The 20,484-nt window shown below is 47.1% G+C and overlaps 2 protein-coding genes across 8 annotated transcripts; one reads left to right on the top strand and one right to left on the bottom strand.

The window, feature by feature from the left end:
• Positions 1–917: 917 nt before the first annotated feature.
• On the top strand, positions 918–12,772 carry SMAGP (small cell adhesion glycoprotein). Of its 7 annotated transcripts, none has more exons than XM_084610464.1 (4): positions 918–1,684; positions 8,316–8,410; positions 10,046–10,120; positions 12,332–12,772. In XM_084610464.1, the coding sequence occupies exons 1-4, from the start codon at positions 1,548–1,550 to the stop codon at positions 12,499–12,501; spliced, it is 477 nt and encodes a 158-aa protein (XP_084466590.1). In that variant the 5' UTR covers positions 918–1,547; the 3' UTR covers positions 12,502–12,772. The 7 variants fall into 7 exon arrangements, with proteins under 7 accessions (XP_084466590.1, XP_084466589.1, XP_084466593.1 ...); XM_084610463.1 differs by having other exon boundaries at positions 10,043–10,120; XM_084610467.1 differs by lacking the exon at positions 918–1,684 and adding an exon at positions 3,276–3,577 and having other exon boundaries at positions 10,043–10,120.
• A 1,224-nt stretch (positions 12,773–13,996) lies between these two features.
• Positions 13,997–19,588, bottom strand: DAZAP2 (DAZ associated protein 2). Its single transcript, XM_084610635.1, has 4 exons — positions 19,432–19,588; positions 16,990–17,111; positions 15,943–16,185; positions 13,997–15,399 (listed from the first exon to the last, which is right to left on the bottom strand). The coding sequence occupies exons 1-4, from the start codon at positions 19,442–19,444 to the stop codon at positions 15,271–15,273; spliced, it is 507 nt and encodes a 168-aa protein (XP_084466761.1). The 5' UTR covers positions 19,445–19,588; the 3' UTR covers positions 13,997–15,270.
• Positions 19,589–20,484: the final 896 nt, after the last annotated feature.

Raw genomic sequence — 20,484 nt, 5'->3', positions numbered from 1 at the left:
GTGTTAGTCTGTATTCGCAAAAAGAAAAGGAGGACTTGTGGCACCTTAGAGACGAACCAATTTATTTGAGCATAAGCTTTCGTGAGCTACAGCTCACTTCATCCGATGAAGTGAGCTGTAGCTCACGAAAGCTTATGCTCAAATAAATTGGTTCATCTCTAAGGTGCCCCAAGTACTCCTTTTCTTTTTTCACAGAAATCTGAACACCCCCCCCCGCCATAAATATCAGGGAATTTGCTGTCACAAATTGTTTGGCAAAACCAAAAGTGAAGCATTGGTAGAAGACACTGCAGCCTAGTTGGGGGTGTTTATCCCTATGCTTCAATCCCCCTGCATTTACGCTCGGTGAAGGCCAGGTTCCACAGAGCACATGGTTAACTTTAAGCACCTGAGTAATCCCAATGGAAATGTCTGCAGCTACTCATGTGCTTAGCTTTAAGCATGGGCTTCTGTGCTTTGGTGGATCAGGGCCTTAATCCCTTAGCAACTAGGTTCCATGAGACCCTCCATCCAGCTCCTTCCTGTAGACCAGGTGAGCCCTTGGAAAGGCCCAGCTGCCTTGGGGATGCTTTTCAGGTAGGGGGCTGGCTCTGTCCACTCGGGTTTGGAATCTGGAGGGGCGGGAGTTATTTTGTGGCTCTGCTGGTCATGGGTGGCACGTAGCATCAGCTGGGGAAGGCTGTGCCTCCCCAAACAGCCTGGCGTGGCCCCACCCTCACTCCTCCCTGAAGCCCTGTTTGGCCCCAGTGCAGGCAGGCTGCTCCTCTTTAGGGAAGCAGCATGCTGGGGCTAGGGGGGGCGCTCAGGGGTGGGAGACAGGAGGGACTGGGGCTGCCCTCCCATGTTTGGGGACCCGGGGGGGGGGCACATGCCCAGTGCTCCAGGGCTTGGGGGGGGCTCTGGCAGGGGATGTGGGGGCAGGGTCAGCTGGGGGCTAGTCTCCCACAGCCAGTGGTTCACCCGCCACCCATGTTGCTGGTCCTGTAAATGCACCATTCACTGGGGCTGAATCCACAAAAGATTTGCTTCCCTCACTTCCTTGGCAACGCTGTGACTTCTGTCTGCCACCTGCATGGTTACTGGTGATTGTCCCCAAGGCACATGATGGTGACCAGTGCCGTTGTTAGCCCACTGGGGGCCCTAAACCAGAATATTTTTGCCCTTCCCCCAATACTAAAAAGCTAATGGGGGGGCTCCTTGAGCTGCCTATGCCTAGCACGGGCTCTGACGTGACAAGGGTTGATCCCTGGGGTTGGCCTCAATATCCTGTTATTCCAGGAAAGGCGTTTCACTGGCCCTCCCCAGAGAGGAAATAGCAATAAATAACTCATGGCATCTTCTTATCACTAGAAATTTGGCCACCGTTTTAAATCCCAAGATATTTCAATAAAGACACCGTGCTGAATAATTCCTAACCCTTGCATATGTATCTATCACTTGGTGAGAAGGTCTCACAACTGTGGCCTCTCTTATTTGGTCTGTTTCTCGCCTGCCAACGAAGAGTTAACAAGGGCAAGGCATTTGGCTGACTATGCCTTTTATCATCAATGTGGGGAAACTGGAAAGGTGAGGCGGAAGGGAACGCCTTAGCCTCCCAGCGATTTCAGGACCTGTGTGAGAATAGATGGTGGAAGGGAACTCTGCAAACACCTCATGCTGCTGGAGCGTTTTACTCTGATGACAGGTAAGGCGGGGTGGGGGGTGGGGGGGGGAGGGTTTCCCCCGGCAGCACAGTGCTGTTTTGGGGATAGAGACTTACTTTCACAGTCACCACTGGTTCTGATCCACTTTACAACCCATGTCCGCTCATCTGGGGTGTCTATCAACTCCCAATCCAGCCCTACAGCTGAATATGGTCTGTGGCGTAAGGGAGAGACAAACCAGGGAGACCCTGCTGAAGGCTTGGTTGGGGTGGATTAACTCCAAACCCCACAGGGACAGTTTTTTGAAAGAGCTTAGCTCCCATTTAGGCCCCTCAGTGAGAGTTGCTGGGTGCTTAAACACTTATGAGAATCTGGCCCATTGGGTCAAATCCTGACTGGTTACTGCCCTTGCTGGTGCTTACAGGAGCTCAGCACATGACCGGTCCAGGCCCAGAGTCAGAGAGAGGGTTTTTAACTTCTGGACTGCATTGGCAGCAGAGGGAGGATGCAAAAGCCAAAATGCTGCCCCCCTTTGTCTCTATTCCTCTTTCAGAGTTTCCCTTTAGAAGTTGCCTCGGCATCCGTGCTTTCAGCAAGGCGCTGTGTTTTCATTTGAGTTTAAATTCAGCAGACTCGTAAAAGCCTCTCGAAGGTGCGGTTGAATTGTCAACTGGCCTTCCCTAGGAAGGCGCAGGAAGTGAAAAATCCTCCCCAAATAAACAGATGAAACAGAGCACGCAGACTACAAAGCAGACACGAGAACCAAGCCAGAATATGATGGGCTTGTTAGAGTCAACTCTTTAGAGGGAAGGAGGACTTGTGGCACCTTAGAGACTAACCGATTTATTTGAGCATGAGCTCTTTAGAGGGGAGACCCAGCTGTCTAGTGTCATTGGCAGCGAGAGATTGAGCCTTTAGGTCACTGGTTGGAATCTAGCTTAGGTTTGATCATCACATTGCTGTTACAAACTGAATTCTGGGGGTCTCCATCCCACCCCTACTGTGCGGGCATCCCTGACTGTGGCAGTGTGACTTGGCTGGTAAGCTCTTTGGGATAGGGACCATCTTTTGGTTCTGAGTTTGTACAGCACCTTGCACAATGTGTCCTGGGGCAAGACTGGGGCCCCAGCTGCTTCTGCAATACAAATGGGGCTAGCAAGAGAAAATGACGCTCTGGGATGTGGAAGGCCTGAGTTCCAGCCCCTCCTCCAAGGAAAAATCTATCGATATAAAGTGGAACAGCTTCAACAGAAGAAAGAGATTGAAACCCCCACCACAACATGCCCTATACCCAGATGGTTCAGACACTCATGTGGGAGGCTGGGTTCAAAGTCCCTGCTTCAGAACGGATTCAAACATGTGTCTTCTATGTCCCAGGTCGGTGCATGCTCTAAGCACTGGGGTAATGGTTATGAGGCGTTAGCACCATCATCCTTCCCTTTGTGAATGATTGCCTTTGCTTTGATTTTAAAAATGCCTGAAAACTAAGTGTTTTGGGTCAAATGAAACATTTCATTCAAACCCAAGATGACTTTTTTTTTTTTTTTCACTTTTTCAATTGCAAAAAATGTTGGTTTCTTTTTCACAATGGCCAGTGCACCAAAACCTTGGTTCCATGCACAGCTATTTGCAATGCCATGTCGCTTTAAAAACACTTACAGATGAGTAAATATCCAGTGTGTTAGGGAAGTGAGTCACTGGCTGGGGAACTACACCCAATCAGCAAGGAGGCTGGAGAGGAACCAAGCATTAGAGACTAGAGCCTCCCAATATCAGAACTGGATTCCCAAAGGAGTTGGTGGTGGTGTTCGTCCTTTCCGAGACTGGCCCTAAATTAGGACTCAAGTGCCTAGTCCCACTGATGTCAAGGGTGAGGGTGCTCCGCACCTTGCAGGACTGCAGCTTCAGAGAGGCCTGTCTGAGTCAGCACCTTTGTAAGGTAAACCCCTTGCTGGGCCTCTGCTTTGCAACACACTCTCTTGCCTTCTATAGCACTTTTCTCTTCCCTCCAGTGCTTGGACTGAGGTTCACGGCCCAGCCAGCAAGCTGGCAGCATGCTCTCCTCACTGGGGTTCTCGTTCCACTCCTACAGCAAGGGTGGGCAAACTATGGTGCGCGGACTGGGCCATTTTAAGCCAGCTTGCAAGCTCCCACTTGGGAGCAGGGTCTGGGGCTTGCCCCGCTCCAGCGCTCCAGCCAGGGCGCCGGTTCATGGGGTGCTCCACGTGGCTCCTGGAAGCCGCAGCATGGCCCCATTCCGGGTCCTACGCACTCCAATGGGAACTGCAGGGGCGGTGCCTGCAGATGGGGCAGCGTGCAGAGCCGCCTGGCTGTGCCTCCACATAGGAGCCGGAGAAGGGACATGCTGCTGCTTCCGGGAGCCAATTGAGGTAAGCCTGCCCCTGAACCTCTCCCCACGCCCCACCCCTGATCCCCCCCACCCGCTCTCCAAACCCCTCAATCCCAGCCTGTAGCACCCTCCTGCACCCCAAACCTCTCATCCCCACCCCACCCAAGAGCCCGTCCCCCCAGCCAGAACCTGCACCCCTTCCCGCACCCCAACCCCAATTTTGTGAGCATTCAAGTCCTGACATACGATTTCTATTTCCCGATGTGGCCCTCGGGCCAAAACGTTTGCTCACCCCTGCCTTACACTGACTTCATTATACACTGTCACTCCTAACTTTCCTGGTTCACCTAGGCATCATGCTCCAGTACTGCCTTGTAGCATCTGAAGGCAATGGGTTCAATGGAAGAGAAAGTATACAGGCTTCGTTCACGGATTCACCCTGTTTTTGCAGGCACGGTGTACTTACCTTTAACTGCTGTCTGACTGTCATTCTGGAGGTAGAATTTCTTTCCAGCCTCTCACTATGGCATTAGTGTTTGCAGATCACAGTGACTCCTGGATTGCTCTGTAGCCGAGTTTTGTGTCTGTTGTAGCTAGGTGAGTTTTGTGCTCACATTTCAGTGTGCAGCTCAATACGGTCCAAGCAAAATGCCCATCATGCAGGAGTAAAATTATAACCAACTGTTCCATACTTTGTTGTAACCACTCCACTGCATCATGCTCCAGCCTTTGCTAACCATCATCATATTAACCAGTGCTTCCTCTTCCTCTCTGAAATCCCTAAATCAGGTTGCCCCCAAAATCATCTGACTGCCGCTGAAATGCCCTTACTCACTGCATTCCTCCATGCTAAACACCATCTTTAAAATCCACTAAGACACCATGACTGAAAGCACAGTTGACAATTTCTTTACAAACCCTGCGAGGCTTGTAAAATCACAAGCTACCTTTCCTGGCTTTCACAGGGGCAATTATCTTCAGGAAGTCGGTCACTTTCCCGTTGCTTGCTCAGGTGCACGCTCACATTCTGAACATCCAGGGATGACATTTTACCTTCATATAACTTGGCATCACACTAGGGAAACACTTCTAAAGCCATATTGTCGAGTGACTTAGACTCAGATACTGACATCAAAAACCTTTTTACAAAAGGTATGACTATAGCAATGTTTTCATGAATCCAATTCACTAGAAAGGCTTTTTAGTTGGATTTCAAACCTTTGCTCTGTACCGTTTGCAGCTCTAGGTGGCAGCACTTAGCACATGGTGGTGAGTGCAGTATAAAAGCTTACAAAGTGGTAGGCGTGTTACTCTGTATCAGCAAAAATGACGAGGAGTTCTTGTGGCACCTTAGAGACTAAACATTTATTTGAGCATAAGCTTTCTTGTGCTACAACCCACTTCATCAGATGCATGGAGTGTATTTTCACTCCATGCATCTGATGAAGTGGGTTTTAGCCTACAAAAGCTTATGCCTAAATAAATGTGTTAGTCTCTAAGGTGCCATAAGGACTCCTCGTTTTTATAAAAGCTTAGCAAGAAATGATAGTGTCAGTGACACTATGACCAGTCTATTTCTCGTGTTCAAATTAAGGAAGTGTGTTGTCTCACAATTTGGCCTGTGTAAGACAGTGTGGCGCTCTAAGAGCAGATCATGGGACAAACTGTGACTCAGAGTCACAGTTCACTGGTTCCCCTTTTCTCTAAGAAGTAATCTGCTACTGGGTTAGACCAGCAGTGGATTACTTCCCGGCTCAGCTAGAACGCATTTTTGGAAGGGAAGAAGGGGCGGGGGGGGGGGGTTCCAAATGAAGTTTCTGCCCCTGCCTGCCTACCTATCTACAGGGGTATGAGAGAAGCTACTGGTCTTCACTGTGCCCTGCGCTGGGGGTTGTCTTCCTCTCCTTTACTCCCCTGCATGGCTGTGCAGCCTCCCATTAGGTGTTACAGTAAGATCTAAGAAAGAACAGTAAGATCCCTGAGTGATTGTACGAGGCACTGTACAAACATGTAGCAAAAAGGCAGGACCTACCTGGACAGCTTAAAATGCAGGTCTAAAAATGAGAGAGAACAGGTGGACATAACACATATGGAGAGAACATAAGTTGATAATGAGCTGGTTAAAAAGAAGATACCATCTGGCCCTAAGTCAACCACAGACTAAATTGGAGTGTAAATAGTGGAAACTAATTTGGATCTTTCAGTTTCAGTAGAGAACATCTGGGTTTACAGCCTTACACTGTGCCATATGCTCTTAAGTTAACAAGATGCTTTTAAATACAGAGACTGATACTGAAGTAGAAACTGTAGGACACTTCTCTGACCCCATTTGTGTGTTGTTGAACTGCTGTTTTAAAATTTATTTTAGCCTGACACCTAGTGGTCAGTTTCTGCACAGCAGCTGAGGCACTTGATTGGAGTAGGGAAGCTGCTGCTAATTTTATTGCAAGTACTTGGGTGAGTCATTTGCTATGAGGCAGGCAGCCTTGGGAACAAGGGGTGTGAGGCAGAGCCCTGCCTAATAAAATCCACAGAGATCTAACTGCAACTGCCATTAAAACCAGAGATGCAGATATGAGGGCGGGTCCACTGACAATGTAGCTGAGAAGAATCTTTACAAGAGTGTGGAAGTAATGCATGCAGCCTTTTCCACATGTTTAATCATTGAGATCCTGTTTTTAAGTGTGGGGGGGTGGCAATGTGAATGCCGGGCATTACTACTTTGATAAGCAAGACATTTGGACTTAAGCAACACGAACTGCCATGTAGCAGAATGAGGTGAGACATCTCCGCTTGCTTGGGGTAGAGCCAGTTGTCTCGAACTCTTTATTTTCTCTCATGTTAAAGGCTTTATTGTTCCTGTTCAGAGTTTGCTTATGCATGGAGATTCAGAGTTATTAGATTTTAGAAACCAATCAAGTCTATTAATAGAGCAAGATCACACAAAACCCCTGTCAAATTACGTGCTCTTGTAATTTGAGTCTAGAAGTTCTCACCTAACTCTTCAGTCTCTTTGTATACATGTACTTAGCCACTAGGGTTACCAGCTGGCTGGTATTTGACCAGCCTGGCCATTTTTTTTAGTGGATTTGCTAGTTGCCAGAAAAATTTACTCTGCCGGGTTTTTTTACAAGGGTCTAAAGATTTGCATTATCACCATCATATACTGGAATACCTAATGTTAAAAATTTGCATCCCACTAAAGATGCTGCAGTGGTCCCCACTTCCACAGTTTACATGGGAACAGATCAGACCTGTTGAAAATACAGCAGCTGACTGACTGCCCACCAACACACAAGCACACTTAGGGTGACCGGATGTCCCAATATATGGGGCTTTTTCTTATATAGGTGCCTATTACCCCCCCACCTCCTGTCCCAGTTTTTCAGATTTTCTATCTGGTCACCCTAAGCACACTGCATGCATGTGAGAGAGGGTTTGAGTCCCGGGAGAGTGAGGAGACCTGCAATATTATCAATCTTACCCACCCAGACAGCTCCATAAGAGTGCTCCTGATCAGAAGAGTGATGGCAAAGGTCAAATTGAAAACAGGAATCCTTAAGTCTAGCAGTATGAACATAGGCCCAGAAATTCTAAACTGATACTTGAATCCAAAGTTTTCAAAATAGCCTCCAATTGAGGGTGCCCATCTAGCTACACTGGGGGCCTTTTTTTCAGAGGGCTGAGCACCGACCACTCCCAATGAAGTCAGCAGAAGGTGTGGCTGTGCCCAGGACCCTGGAAAATCAGGTCCCGTGTGGCTGATGGGAAGCACTCAAAACTCAAGCCCCCAAAATCAAAGGCCACCTTTAGACATTCTGGCCTTAAGATATCTGTGCCTCACTGTCCCCTTTTATGACAAAGAAAATTATATGCATAACACAGAAGTTGTAAGGACTTACTAATTAGAGTGCATGGAAAGCATTGTGAAGGTGTAAAGTGTCATGTGCTTAAACTGAATCAGAGAACAAATGGCACGTCTAGAGACAATTCCCCACTTCATCATTGGTCTGCTCTGATCCTGGCTTAACAAACAAATAGAACAGGACCTGCTTGAAGATGCTGGATAGTCACCTAGGCTTTCCAATCCCTGCTTTTCTTAAGTTGCTCCTGCATTGACCCTGGGCTCAACTATTCCAATCAGGTCTGCACAAATTAGACTGTTTTGTTTTCTTCTCAAAGTAAGTGCTGCTTTTGATGGTGGGTGACTGATCACAAGTTCAGATTCTACCATAACTAAGCATGAGGGTAATTAGCTGAGTTGCACTCTCCCTTGTGAGACACTAATAAATCTAACATCACTTTTCTGGCTGTTTTTGTAGTTCTAAAAGATCCCAAAATTTAAAGTGGAAGGATAAAAACACCTGCAACTCAGCTAGATCCATGGCAGCTACTCCACCACCTCTGCTACCTACAGGTAAGAAGCGCTTGAAAGTTTGGCAGGTCGCAGACCTGGTAAGGAGTCAGTAAATCACAGCTTGGTTTACTAGCTGGCAAGGAAAAGCAGCACCTCTTGCATGATACAAAATGAAGAGGCAGGTTTATATGTGGCCTCATCTGCCTCTCCTGCTAAGATGTTGTATTGTAAGAAGTTTATAGTAAGCCAAACTGTAGAAGCATTTGTGAATGCAAGTTTGTTAATGCTGAAGACATTGCAGGAAAAACACATGCTTCTATTTTTTTCCTGGTTTCCCCTATCCAAAAGGCTCCTTTATAACTGTCCCACATGAAGACAAACCCACATCCCTAAACAAATAATCCCATCCACTCTTGAAGCAAAACATAGCCAGAAGAAATGGTCTCAGATTGAGAACCTGTAAGACATTTGTAACAGAGCTACTGCCAGACCATTCCTGCTGGTAGCACGGCAGCTTTTTATAACACGATGTGCAAGGAGACAGCCGATTCCATAATGCCATTGAATGATGGGAAAGATGCTGTTAAACCAGGTCTTGGAGTCTTGAATTGAGCAAAACTCACGGATTCCAATAGGCATGTTGCACCATTAAAGTCCACAGATTTGGCCAAAAGTGTCAATTGCCTCTAGGCTGCTAATGAAGGCCACTGCTCTAATCATTTAATTAAGGGGACAGCTGAGCAGCTGCATTACTCCAGCAGCTGCTACACATTGAAACCACATGTTGGTTTCAAAGTTTCCAGACTTCACTCTCATTCGAGGGTTCATCTGTGGTAAACGACAGAATTGGTCGGAAAACTGATTTTCCATGCTGTGAGAAACTGAAATTTCAGAACAAAACATTTTGACTCAAATTGGGACAAATCCAAAATTTCAAAAAAAAAAAAAAAAATCAAAATGACCTGGAAAAAAAAAAATTATTTCAGGTCTATCAAAACATTTAATTTGGATTTCAACCGTTTTTAAAAAAATCTCATGAAGTAAGCTTCAAACCAGTCATTTTGCCAAGAAAAAATCAAAAAACTTTGTTCTAAAAAAGTGTCACACTGGATTGTGTTTACATTTTTGAAACTATTTTTTCTAAACAAAATTGTCAGTACAATTTCACTACCAAAAAAAAAAAAAAACTGGTTTTGCCAAAAGGGCATTTTCATAAGAACAGCCATCCTGTCCATCTAGCCCAGTATCCTGTCTTCCGACAGTGGCCAATGCCAGGTGCCCCAGAAGGAATGAACAGAACAGGGAATCATCAAGTGATCCATCCCCTGCTGCCCATTCCCAGCTGCTGGCAAACAGAGGCTAGGGACACCATCCCTGCCCATCCTGGCTAATAGCCATTGATGGACTTATCCTCCATGAACTTATCTAGTTCTTTTTTGAACCCTGTTATAGTCTTGGCCTTTACAACATCCTCTAGCAAAGAGTTCCACGGCCTGATTGTGCGTTGTGTGAAGAAACACTTCCTTTTTGTTTTAAGCCTGTTTCCAAACCCAAAACTGTTTCAATGAAAAATTTTCAACCAACGCTACTAAACAAGTCTTAGCATAAGACCTATTCTTGTGTAATTAAGTGCCTTGAAGATGCTTCAATAACAGTGTCACTTACATTCATTCCTTCCCTGCCGTTCTAAAGAAGAGCTGACCACCCCTTTTCTGAAGAGGATAAATACGCCGTCTCTCCAAGAGGAAGCCAGTGTGGGTGTCATCGCAGGTAGGACATTACTATCGTTGCATATTGATCCCAAGCAGCACATAGGCCATCACTCTGCTCTGTACCGTGATACATAGGGATATAGACACTTTCTGGGGAAAGCTCAGAGCCTAATCAAAGTAGCTCACTGTACAGGACCTACTCATCTTTCTTCCACGCTGAGGCGTTAATGGTTCTTTTCATTGCTGCGAGGGGCCATCTGGCAACTTGGATGACCTTGGCAGTTCCCAGCTAACACACAAAATTTCAGCACTGACCTCGGTAAATATGCACGCCAGGAATGCACCATACCGAGGGGTTATAACAGCGCCTGAAGCTAGGTCACTTTTATCCAGCTGACAGCTGCTGAACTTTTCCAGGCGGAGGAGTTTAGTAGCCTCGCAGTCCCTTTTTACTGAGAACAATTCTAGATTGACCCCCACAGAGATGGCCTACATGAAGCTAAAGCAACAGTGAATTTCACCCAGCCCAGGTTCTAAGCAGAGAGGAGACAAAAGAGATAGTGTGGATTTTCCCCCAGCCCTGAACTAAGAGAAAGAAGAGAAAATGGGTATAGAAAAAAAAAAAAAAAATCTATGGATTATATAGCTACTGACCCAACCAAATCAATGCCACCTCCATCTCTGTCCATGCACATAAGGTTAGTCTTGCCTCTTAGCCAGTCTCCAAGCCTTGTCATAGGCTGCTTCGATAACCTTATTTCCAGGTGTGACACTTTACTACAGGTGCTGTTGTCTGAAGCATCTCTTCAGGGTATACTGTGTTGCTGGTTAAGAGCGATCTGCCTGCTAATGGCTGAATTTCCCATAACAAAGAAACCAGTAGCCAGTATTACTGCTGATAAACTGCTTTTTCTATCACCTTAGCATACATCTCAGCTGCTTTACTAATATTCCATAAGCTATTCTATTTAAAGATTAGGAAAAAGAGGAGCATCCTAGATCATTTCTAGACACGACAAATCCATCTTGCTTCTGAAGTTCTCAAACATCAATTGTTTAAGCTTCTCAACAGCAAGGGAGATATTACTGTTATTTTATGGGTAGGGAACTGAGGTACAGAAAAGAGGAGTGGCAAGTCCAAGACCACAAGTCAGGCACAGAGCCAGACATGAAACCCACATCTTTTCCTGTGCAGTCCTTGCCACACTGCTTCCCCAAATTCATGCATGAATATAGTAAATGATATTACAGTACTATATGGTCCCCATCAGCATAGTATCTGAGCCTCTCACACTCTTAACATATTAATTCACACAACACCTGATGAGGTCGTACTTTCCTATTCTCTCTATTTTAGAGATGAGGAACTGAGGCATACAGACCAAGGGATAGATTTTTAAAAGGTATTTAAGTGCCTAAAGATTGTGGCAAAATGGCTGATGTTGGGATCTGTGCTTTTCTTGGCAGGGAGGCTAGACGCCACCCCTTGCCCCTGTTCTTGGGGCACCGAGGGCCCCGCTAGTGGCCCGGAAAGGTGGTAGAGGAGGGAAGCGGGGAAGGGGTCTGGGTTTGCTCTGCACTCTGAGCCCCAGCCCATGTGGGTTTCTTACCCTCTTCGCCCTTGGGTAGGGTTACCCTTGGTCCTTGATGTTGGGGCAGGGTGTCCCTTCCTCCAGTTCTCTGGTCTTTGAAATCTCAGCAACACACCTCTAAATCCCAGTCTTCTCTCTTTCCTTGCACCATGCTGTCTGCCTCAAGCAGGGTGTTTTTATTAGTTTCCTGACAGGGCCTTAATTGACTACAGGTGCTCCAATTAACCTGCAGTAACCTTCCCTAGTCTACAGGGAACCACACCTTAATTAGCCTTGGGTTTATATATCTCCCCTCTCCCACTGCTCCCTGGCCCTGCTGTATGACAAGATAGGGACCTAGTGGGATTTTCAATCTGCATCTTTAGGAGCCAAAATGCTTTTAAAAATCTGGCCCCAGAGAAGGGAACGGAATCTAGACTTAAATCCCAGGCTAGCGCTGTACCACTCTGTACCTCTTCCTTGCCCCCTACAGTGAGTTATTTTTTAATATACACTCTTGTACTGTTTTCCCAGTTTGAAATAAATATAGACCTGCTAGCATCCCATTTTGTTCTGCTGCTCTTCAGACCAATGCTAGTATTATTACAGATCAAGCAAGCTTTCTAAGTGAGCAGCTAGAGGCTGACCTGGGCAAGGCTATATCCTAATCTGGCTTTCTTCTTCTTCTTCTTCGGAAGGCGTCATCACGGTGGTTTTCATCACACTACTGACAGTCCTGGTAATCATCATCACATACCTGTACAAGAATAAAGGTAGCTACCATACCTATGAGCAACCAGAAGCAGATGTGTCTGTAGAGATGGAGAACCTCCCTTCGAAAGGAGAAAAGGAAGAATATTTTATATAACCCATTCAGTGTGGCTAACAGCTTCTACACCATACTCAGGTTTGACGCTAAGTTACCCGTATTTCCTGGACTCAGGATCTAGAGACTTTTTCCCCCTAATTTATGAAGTTAATCCAAGAAGGAAAAGTGTAATACGTGCACAGTGCTAACCTCAACCATCATTCCACGGCGTAGAATTCTGGTTAAACTGAAGGCAAGGATCTCCAGCTTAATAAAAGTGATTGGGTTGGAAGCACTACACTGTAAAAGGTGCTATCATCCCAGCTAGCAACTTCTTTGTCTGGTTTGTAAAATGGACTGCCGAACATCTACAGTTTCTCTCCTCAAGCAAAGAATGTTGGGGGGGGGGGGGGGAGAGACACAGATTAAAGGCCAAAGTTAATCAAGTTGTTATTTGTGTTACAATAAAGCCTAGAGGCCTCTATCATGCTAGGCTCTAATACAATTGCCTAGTGAGTCCCTGCCCCAAAGAATTTAGTTTAAAGGGCCACCAAGCAGGAGGGGAACTGGAAGCACAGACAGGGGCAGTGACTTGCCTAAGGTCATACAGCAAGTCAGTGGTAGAGCTGGAAGAGAACCCAGGGCTCCTGATCCCAGCCCAGTGTCTTAACCCTTGGAGCACACTGCCTCTCAAAATGAGGACAGCCATTAGCTGACAGAGGCCAATTAAAGAAACTTGCCTTAGGAGTTGATTATTCAGTGTTGTCCACTACAGGGTTTCTTGCACTTTGAGGTGTTGCATGTGGCACTGGCCAGTGTCTGAGACCAGACAGATCCATGCTCTAATAAAGCACAATAATTCCTATTACGTCCTTACAAGCGGTGAGGCTAGCAGCTTATTTCATGTAACCAAAAGTCACTCAGCATAATAAAGTCATGCCTCTTTGTGGTGTAGGCTGTTGTATCACTGTTCTGCACAGTGCCTTAGTCTGGTGTCACTAGTGCCACCACCAAAAGGAAAAACACCCATATTTAGGGCAAGTTACGTGATCTTAGGCTGAATCAAGCACTAAAATTCAAAGCTCTTTACCTCGATCAGCAATAATTCCCTGTTAGGGATGGAAAAAAGGTGCCTGAAACTACATTGCCCTTATGTTTGCTGTAGGCCATCAGCGTTAAATGACTGAGCCCCTCTAGTCTAGATGACTCAACATGCCCTGTGTTGCTTAGCTTCTGAAGCAGTATGCCAGTGTCCAAGAGACTAAAAATCCTTCAGTTTGGCATGACCCTCTATTGTACCGCAAGTCCACTTACCCATCATGCCATTCTGTGATATCCTCACACAGCAACAGAACAATCTACTCAAATTTCCTTTCATCCTTCCCTGTGTTAGGTTAAACTAGTGTGAAATGCTCTCAGGAGATCTACAGGGTTCTCCTCACCTCTTAAGAAAAGTTCCCCTTTCACAAAACCTGTTTAAGATGAAGTTTGCAAGAAGGCAGGAAAGATGCAAGCCTTTAAAACAAAAACAAAAAAAAACAACTAACGACTGAGCTGAGTAACAGTCAGGAGTTCTTTGTGAGGTCTAATGCAACTTTGTCACTTTATTCAAATTTTCAAAATAGTCTTTATTCTACTTTTTTTAGTATAAAAAAAAATCCACAAGTTAAGTGCACCACAGTGTATACAGAGAGAGACATAATGCTGAACTTCCAGAACAGTCAGTTGTACGGTTGAACACAACATAGAATACAGAGATTTAGATTCAACTGAAACCTCAAGATAAAATATATTCACCAAATCTGATTTTTTTCTTCATAAAACAAAAACCAAAAGATTGAGGATCCCTGAAATATTCTTCTTAACCCTAATAAGACTTCATTATACTCAAGTCATTTTTAAAAGGATGCATTCATAAAACAAGCCATTCACCAAGCTAACCTGTGTTGATTGACAGTTGCTACACACTCAAGCACAGATGGAAACCCATCTCTCTGTTCTGAGTAATATCCTTAAGTTTTGCTGTCAAGACACCAAGTTGCTTTTAAAAATGTGATTTTGTTATTAAGCTGTAGTTTTAAAAGTCTAGTTTGCATTTAATGAAACGTTCGAACAGGAGTTGCACTGTGTTTCAGGCACCAAAGCATGGCTTTGATTAGACTCAACGTGCAAAGGAGTCCCAACGCTACTGGGAATGTATCAAAAGAACATCCCATGTCATACCCAAGCTGCATACCTTCCTGGAGAAAAATGAAGAGTGAATGTGAGCACAGAGAGTGCTTCAAGGGATCCATTCTACTGTGAAGTCGCGAGGGAAAAAAAAGCCCTATTTGGCCACCAGAGAAATTAATGTGCTGGCTTTCTATCCAGCACCATTGATTCTATGGAAGGAGAAAGAGGATGCATGAATCTCACTCCTATTGATAAGCAATAGATTTGAGATTGAGCTGCAAGAATTATAGTTTGATACTTTGAAGTCAGATTTCTTTCCGACCCTTCTCCTCCCACCCCCCACAAGTTATAGACAGTTGATTAATAAAAGCCAAGAGACAGTGCTGCAGTATTACTCCAGTGGAATTAAAGGAAGATCTGTGGGGCTGCTTAGCTCACATTCATTTCATGAATTAACCCCTCTTTAATAGAGGCACTGCTACCATTACATGGTTTCTTATTAAATTTTAAAAGTGCCTGAAGGGTTGGGCACCAGGAAGACACCCCACCGTTATGTGTCTAAACTGCAACTTCAGGTTAATATGACTAAAGCAGTTACATTGTGAGAAGTGCTGACAGTATGTGATGTCTTTCCTTACACAAACATCGCCTCTGTGTTCACCAGATAGTGTAGCCACCATCCGAGCCCCCCATGAAGTAGCTTCCCTTCCGTTGCGTCACTAACACATTGGCACCCTGCATGGCTGCCAGCTGAGCTGCATTGGGAGGGCAGCCAGGAGGGGGTGGCTGAAAAACAAAGAGAGGATTACGTAAGAGGATCAGAGGGCAACCTCCATGTCTTGGATTACAGTGAACCAGGCACTCCCTTTTGTAACACAGAATAATAATTACCATCAGTGCACCCACAGTTATCTACTTAACTGCGATCACCCGTAATAGTACACAAACAGATGGGCAACACCCTGATCACCTGGTTTGAACCAGTAGAGGAGTCGTCGCTGCTCCATTCATAGAAGGACAGAATGGGTGAGGCAACGGGACAGGACAGAATTAAAACTATGAATGCCGCCTTGGCTTTTTTTATCCACCCGAAAGCCAAGTAGAGGCGTGATGGCAGAAAAAGACGGCAGCAGAACATCACGAGCTCTACAAGCACAGGTCGCTCACACCGGTTCTGTCCTAGTAGCTGATTGTTCCTAAACAGGGACACAAGCACCTTCTGATAAATGCTTAGAGGTTGAGGAATAGCCTCTATTGCCTATGCTGTCAGCCTCCCATGTGACTCTGAAAGTGAGACATACAGGGTTTCCACAATACATTTATACTTACAGGAACACTACCAGTAGCACCAGCCCCAAACCTTGCTCCGGCATCAAAACCACCTTCAACAAGGACAGTTGACCCAGGAGGGTAGACGGGACCGACAGGATAATATGCCATTGGAACTGAAGAGCCCATTGGGCCAACAGCCACAGACTGTGCCATGGGTAGGTACAGAGAAGTACCAGGATATGCAGCAGACACAGTAGGTACAGTGGCAGCCCCTGGATGCACAAAGCTTGGACGATAGAGCTAGAACAAGAAACACAAGGAAGTTACAAGATTTTCCTCGCCCCAGAACCATTTATGCAGATTCTCTCTCAAAGCTCTGATAGTATGTCATAGGGCTGCCACCCTCCCCCAAGTACAGAGGTAGTCCCATTCCCTTCCCTGAAAGCACAACTCCATCTGGAAGGAGAGAGGAGTTTGTTCAGATTATGCCACTTTGAGGCACAGTGCTTCTCGATTGTCTGCCAGAATCGGTCCAGGAGAACCATCTTATTGGCTTTTGCCTACGCAGGTTAGCTCTAGTGGCAACTCCAAGGGAAGCTTTGACTAAAGTTTCTGGCATTTTAAATGGATTTGGGAAAGGAAATGTTATTTGTGGATTTCAGCCAGATCACAAAACAAGTATTTTTTCCCATTTCAGAACAGACATGTTGTTTGTATCCATACATGAAGCCTCTGTCAGACAGCAATGTCGATTCGTTTTTACTCAATGTTATGCTTGAGCATTTAGCCAAAGCTATTATCTAATGCTTTACTGATTTCTGAAGGTGGGGGAGAGAGAGAGAGAGAGAGAGAGAAGGATTTTGAAACCTGAAACAGCTTCCAAAGTGCATAGAGCATGCTTTTCTAATTAGTAGTCAGAATGGCATGCCCTAACTCAGCAGATTTCTCACTAGACAGAGCTGCCAGACTGATTGCTGCCCAGTCTTGGGAGGTGCAAATGGTCATTCCAGGCTAACAAATGCAGGTATTAAGTATTCATTTGTAACCAGTTCAAGTTTACTTTTCAGGTGCAGAGCAAGAACACAAAAGGAACATCTTGCGTACCTCAGAGTAAGCAGGAGGTGCATCAGTATAAGGTGGCGCTTGAGGAAGAGGTATTGTCTGTGGGTACACAGAAGGATTACCAGGAGGTTGCACTGGGTAGGATGGCTGTGTCGGATATTGACCTAAGAAGCAGAAGAGAATTAAGAGAATGTTAACTGAATTGCCATTATGGAAATGGGACAGGAAGTTGAGTTTATGGAAAGCCCCTTCTTTAGGGATCAGAGAGAGGGGACCACAAGGGATTGAAATCATGGATGTTTTTACACACATAGCCAGAGGCAGAGGACGTAAGAGGGAAGGGAATGCAGCTGTGTCAGGTACTGAGTAAAGTCCACTCAGTCATGTTCAGGCAATACTTGCACTCTGGTCAGAATTTAAAGCAAAAAATAATTTCTGTACTATTAAAATCCTTTAAAGGAACGAGGCTACTGCAAAGTTAAATTACCTTCCTGTGCAGAGTTGCTTATTCAGAGTTGGGCATTCCACTCCTTAGACTAGCATCACAAAATTTTGACTCTCTGCCACAGATCTACGACAATTACTGGGACATCAACAGTACTAGATCCTGTATCATTTGAAGCTAGTGATAGGTTGTTATAAGTGCAATTTCCAGAGAGCATCTATTAATTATCTTAATGTTTACAATTAAACACTGTCACTCCATGTGCCTCAAGTCGCAGAAAGCAGAGTTCACAGAAAAGATAACTTGGTTTCAACAAAAGAGAGGGGGCATAATACACACTGAAGTGAGAAACGGATATTGTCCCCAGAATAAGAGAGGGCCTGCTCCCAATCCCAGGCTCTCCTACGCTAATTACTCTTCCTTACCCCTTTATTAATTCATTCAAAAGTTGACATTCCATTAAAGCGACATGCATCTTAATGTATCAAAAGTAAGTAGTTGTACAGTAGCATTGCTCTTAAAGTGAAGGCCAATAGGAAGTCCTGCTTAATATCTTGGTGAAATTTTGAAGGAATTACTATTAATCTTTACCGCAGTTAGCTCTACAGTTTGTTTTTCTCATCAGGTCAACATCATGTGTTTAAGATAAATAATTTCTGTGTGTTTTTCCAGCTGCATGTAAGATAGCTAGCAATGGAAAGGAGATGTGGCTTTAAGGCGTCACCATCAGGTCAAAGCAGGACTCTTGTAATGATTGTTAAAAGCTCTATCACACCTAATGCCAATATCAATGTTTCTATGAGAGTTACAGATTCAACACAGCATTAAAGAGGGGGGGAAATATAGGGACCTTGGAGGGTTTGTAACTTGAGTTCTAGTCAAGCTTTTATAAGATGCTCATCCCCAGAGTGCCCCAGCCCCAGGAGAGCATCCAAAACTAGAGGGAGCCACTGCCCCAAGGAAAATTCAGAGAAAAGAAGAAGCTTTGTTAATGGCAAGTAACCAAGATTCTTGAAGCGATTTAAAGATTGTGATCCCTTGGGAAAAGCCAGAGCAGCTCACATTACTCGAGGCAAATTATGAACCCGATCAACTGGAGTTATACAAATGTGCATTAACCCCTAAAGTGACACCCATCAATGGCGTAGACCCCACCACGACCCCCAACAGCCTCCCTCCCCCATGACTGGCATATCCACCTCCAGGATGCTGCCCTGGCACAGCGCCATCCCGCAGACACTGCAGCTCTCTTACAGGAAGCGTCTAAAGGGAGACCTCGTGACACAGTTTAGGGATTCCGAGTTAGCAAATCAAGGTTCAGGCACTGAACTGTTGAGCTAACCGTTAAATATAGGCCTTCCACCAACGCCTCAGGCTCCCTGCTTCTTCAAGACGACAAGGAGCCGCCACAACTGCCCTCACCCTCTTGTCCCAACCACCTCCAGCCCCCACCCGCCCCTGGTGCCCTCACAACTGCCCTACCTTGATCCATGACTACCGGCTCCTACAGCTACCACCACTGCCACTTAGCTGGGACAGGCATCCACCTCCCAAAAAAAACACCACCCCTCCCCCTCCTCATGGGGCACATCCCTCCCCCTTGGAGAGCACCCCTTCTCCTCCTCCTCCTCCCCCCTGCACCCCTTCCTCTCCTCCCCCTCCCGTCCCCACGATGCGCACCCCTCCCCCTCCCGTCCCCACGATGCGCACCCCTCCCCCTCCCGTCCCCACGATGCTCTCACCCTCCCCACTCACGCCAGCCGCCCCCCCCGCCTGGGAAGCACCCGGGCCTCGGAGCCCGCCCCCCACACAGCGGCCGCGCGGCACCCAAGGGGTTAACGACTAGGCCCAGGCGTGCGGCGCCATGGAAACCGAGCCCCCGCCCCCCGCCGCGCTCCCACTGGCCAGGACTCCCCGCCCATCACGGGCTCGGCCTCACGGTAACCGACGGCGACGCCCGCTCTGAAGGGGCCGCGGCCCGGGGCCCGGGGCCCGCCGACTGGCGGAGAGGGGCCCCGGGCTCCTCCCCCCGCCCTTGCCTTTGCTGTTCATGGCGGCGCGGGGTTCGGCTCGGGCTCGGGGACTCGCTGCGGCCGGTTCCGGACCCGTCCGCTCCGCTCACTTCCTTGTTATTGTCACTGCGGCGCTGGGAAGGGGGCGGGGGAGAGGAGGGGAGATGACGTCTTACGTTCGCCGCGCGGCGTCATGACGTAACGACGCCGCGCCGGGGGCTGCGGGAGGGAAAGAGAGAGGGGTCATGGGGGGCGTGGCCTGGGCGTGTTTGGGCAGGGGCGGGGCTACCCCCGTTCCGAACGATGAGCCCCTGCTGGGGGAGGGAGTAGTTAGCCCCGCCCCGGACTCCCAAGTTCCTGCGGTGGGGGCTGCTTATCCCAGCCAAGGAGGAGAGGGGGAGCCGGGGGGGGGGCCGCTTATTCCAGCCAAGGAGCCGGGGGGGGGCCGCTTATCCCAGCCAAGGAGGGGAGGGGGAGCCGGGGGGGGGCCGCTTATCCCAGCCAAGGGGGGGGGAGCCGGGGGGGCTGCTTATCCCAGCCGAGGGGAGGGGAGGCGGCGGGGGGAGCTGCTTATCCCAGTCAAGGAGGAGAGGGGGAGCCCGGGGGCGGGGGGGGGCTGCTTATCCCAGCCAAGGAGGGGAGGGGGAGCCGGGGGGGGCTGCTTATCCCAGTCAAGCGGGGGGGGGGGAGGCTGCTTATTCCATGTATGAATGGGGGCTTTGGGCAGGCTGCTTATCCCAGCCAAGTAGTGGAGGGGAGCTGCTTATTCTAGCCAAGAAAAGGAGGGGCAACTTTGGGGGGCTGCTTATCCCAGCCAAGGGTAGGAGTGGGGCAGCCACCTCTTATCCCAGCCAAGGAGGAGAGTGGGGGGTCTTCCTTCTCCCCCTATAAGTACCAACATGTGATAAGATTTTTGATAGTAGAGGGCTCTTTAATCAAGCAGACAAAGGCATAACAAGCTCCAATGGCTAGAAACTGAACCTAGATATTTTCAGGCTAGAATTAAGGTGTACATATTAAATAGGCTAATTAACCATTGGAATAACTTTCCAAGGGAATGAGGCTGATTCTCCATCCGGT

The sequence above is a fragment of the Lepidochelys olivacea genome, assembly GCF_965140295.1.
Source record: "Lepidochelys olivacea isolate rLepOli2 genome assembly, chromosome: 20".
Lineage (NCBI taxonomy): Eukaryota > Metazoa > Chordata > Testudines > Cheloniidae > Lepidochelys > Lepidochelys olivacea.
This window is presented reverse-complemented; position numbering and strand designations above follow the sequence as displayed.

Coding starts and splice junctions, on each gene's coding strand:
- SMAGP (XM_084610463.1), top strand. CDS start 1,548: ATGTGGGGAAACTGGAAAGGTGAGGCGGAAGGGAACGCCTTAGCCTCC. Junction 1,685..8,315: donor GCGTTTTACTCTGATGACAG/GTAAGGCGGGGT, acceptor CTGTTTTTGTAG/TTCTAAAAGATCCCAAAATT. Junction 10,121..12,331: donor CAGTGTGGGTGTCATCGCAG/GTAGGACATTAC, acceptor CTTCTTCGGAAG/GCGTCATCACGGTGGTTTTC.
- DAZAP2 (XM_084610635.1), bottom strand. Junction 16,186..16,989: donor CACCTCCTGCTTACTCTGAG/GTACGCAAGATG, acceptor TTCTTGTTCTAG/CTCTATCGTCCAAGCTTTGT. Junction 15,400..15,942: donor GTGCTACTGGTAGTGTTCCT/GTAAGTATAAAT, acceptor TTTGTTTTTCAG/CCACCCCCTCCTGGCTGCCC.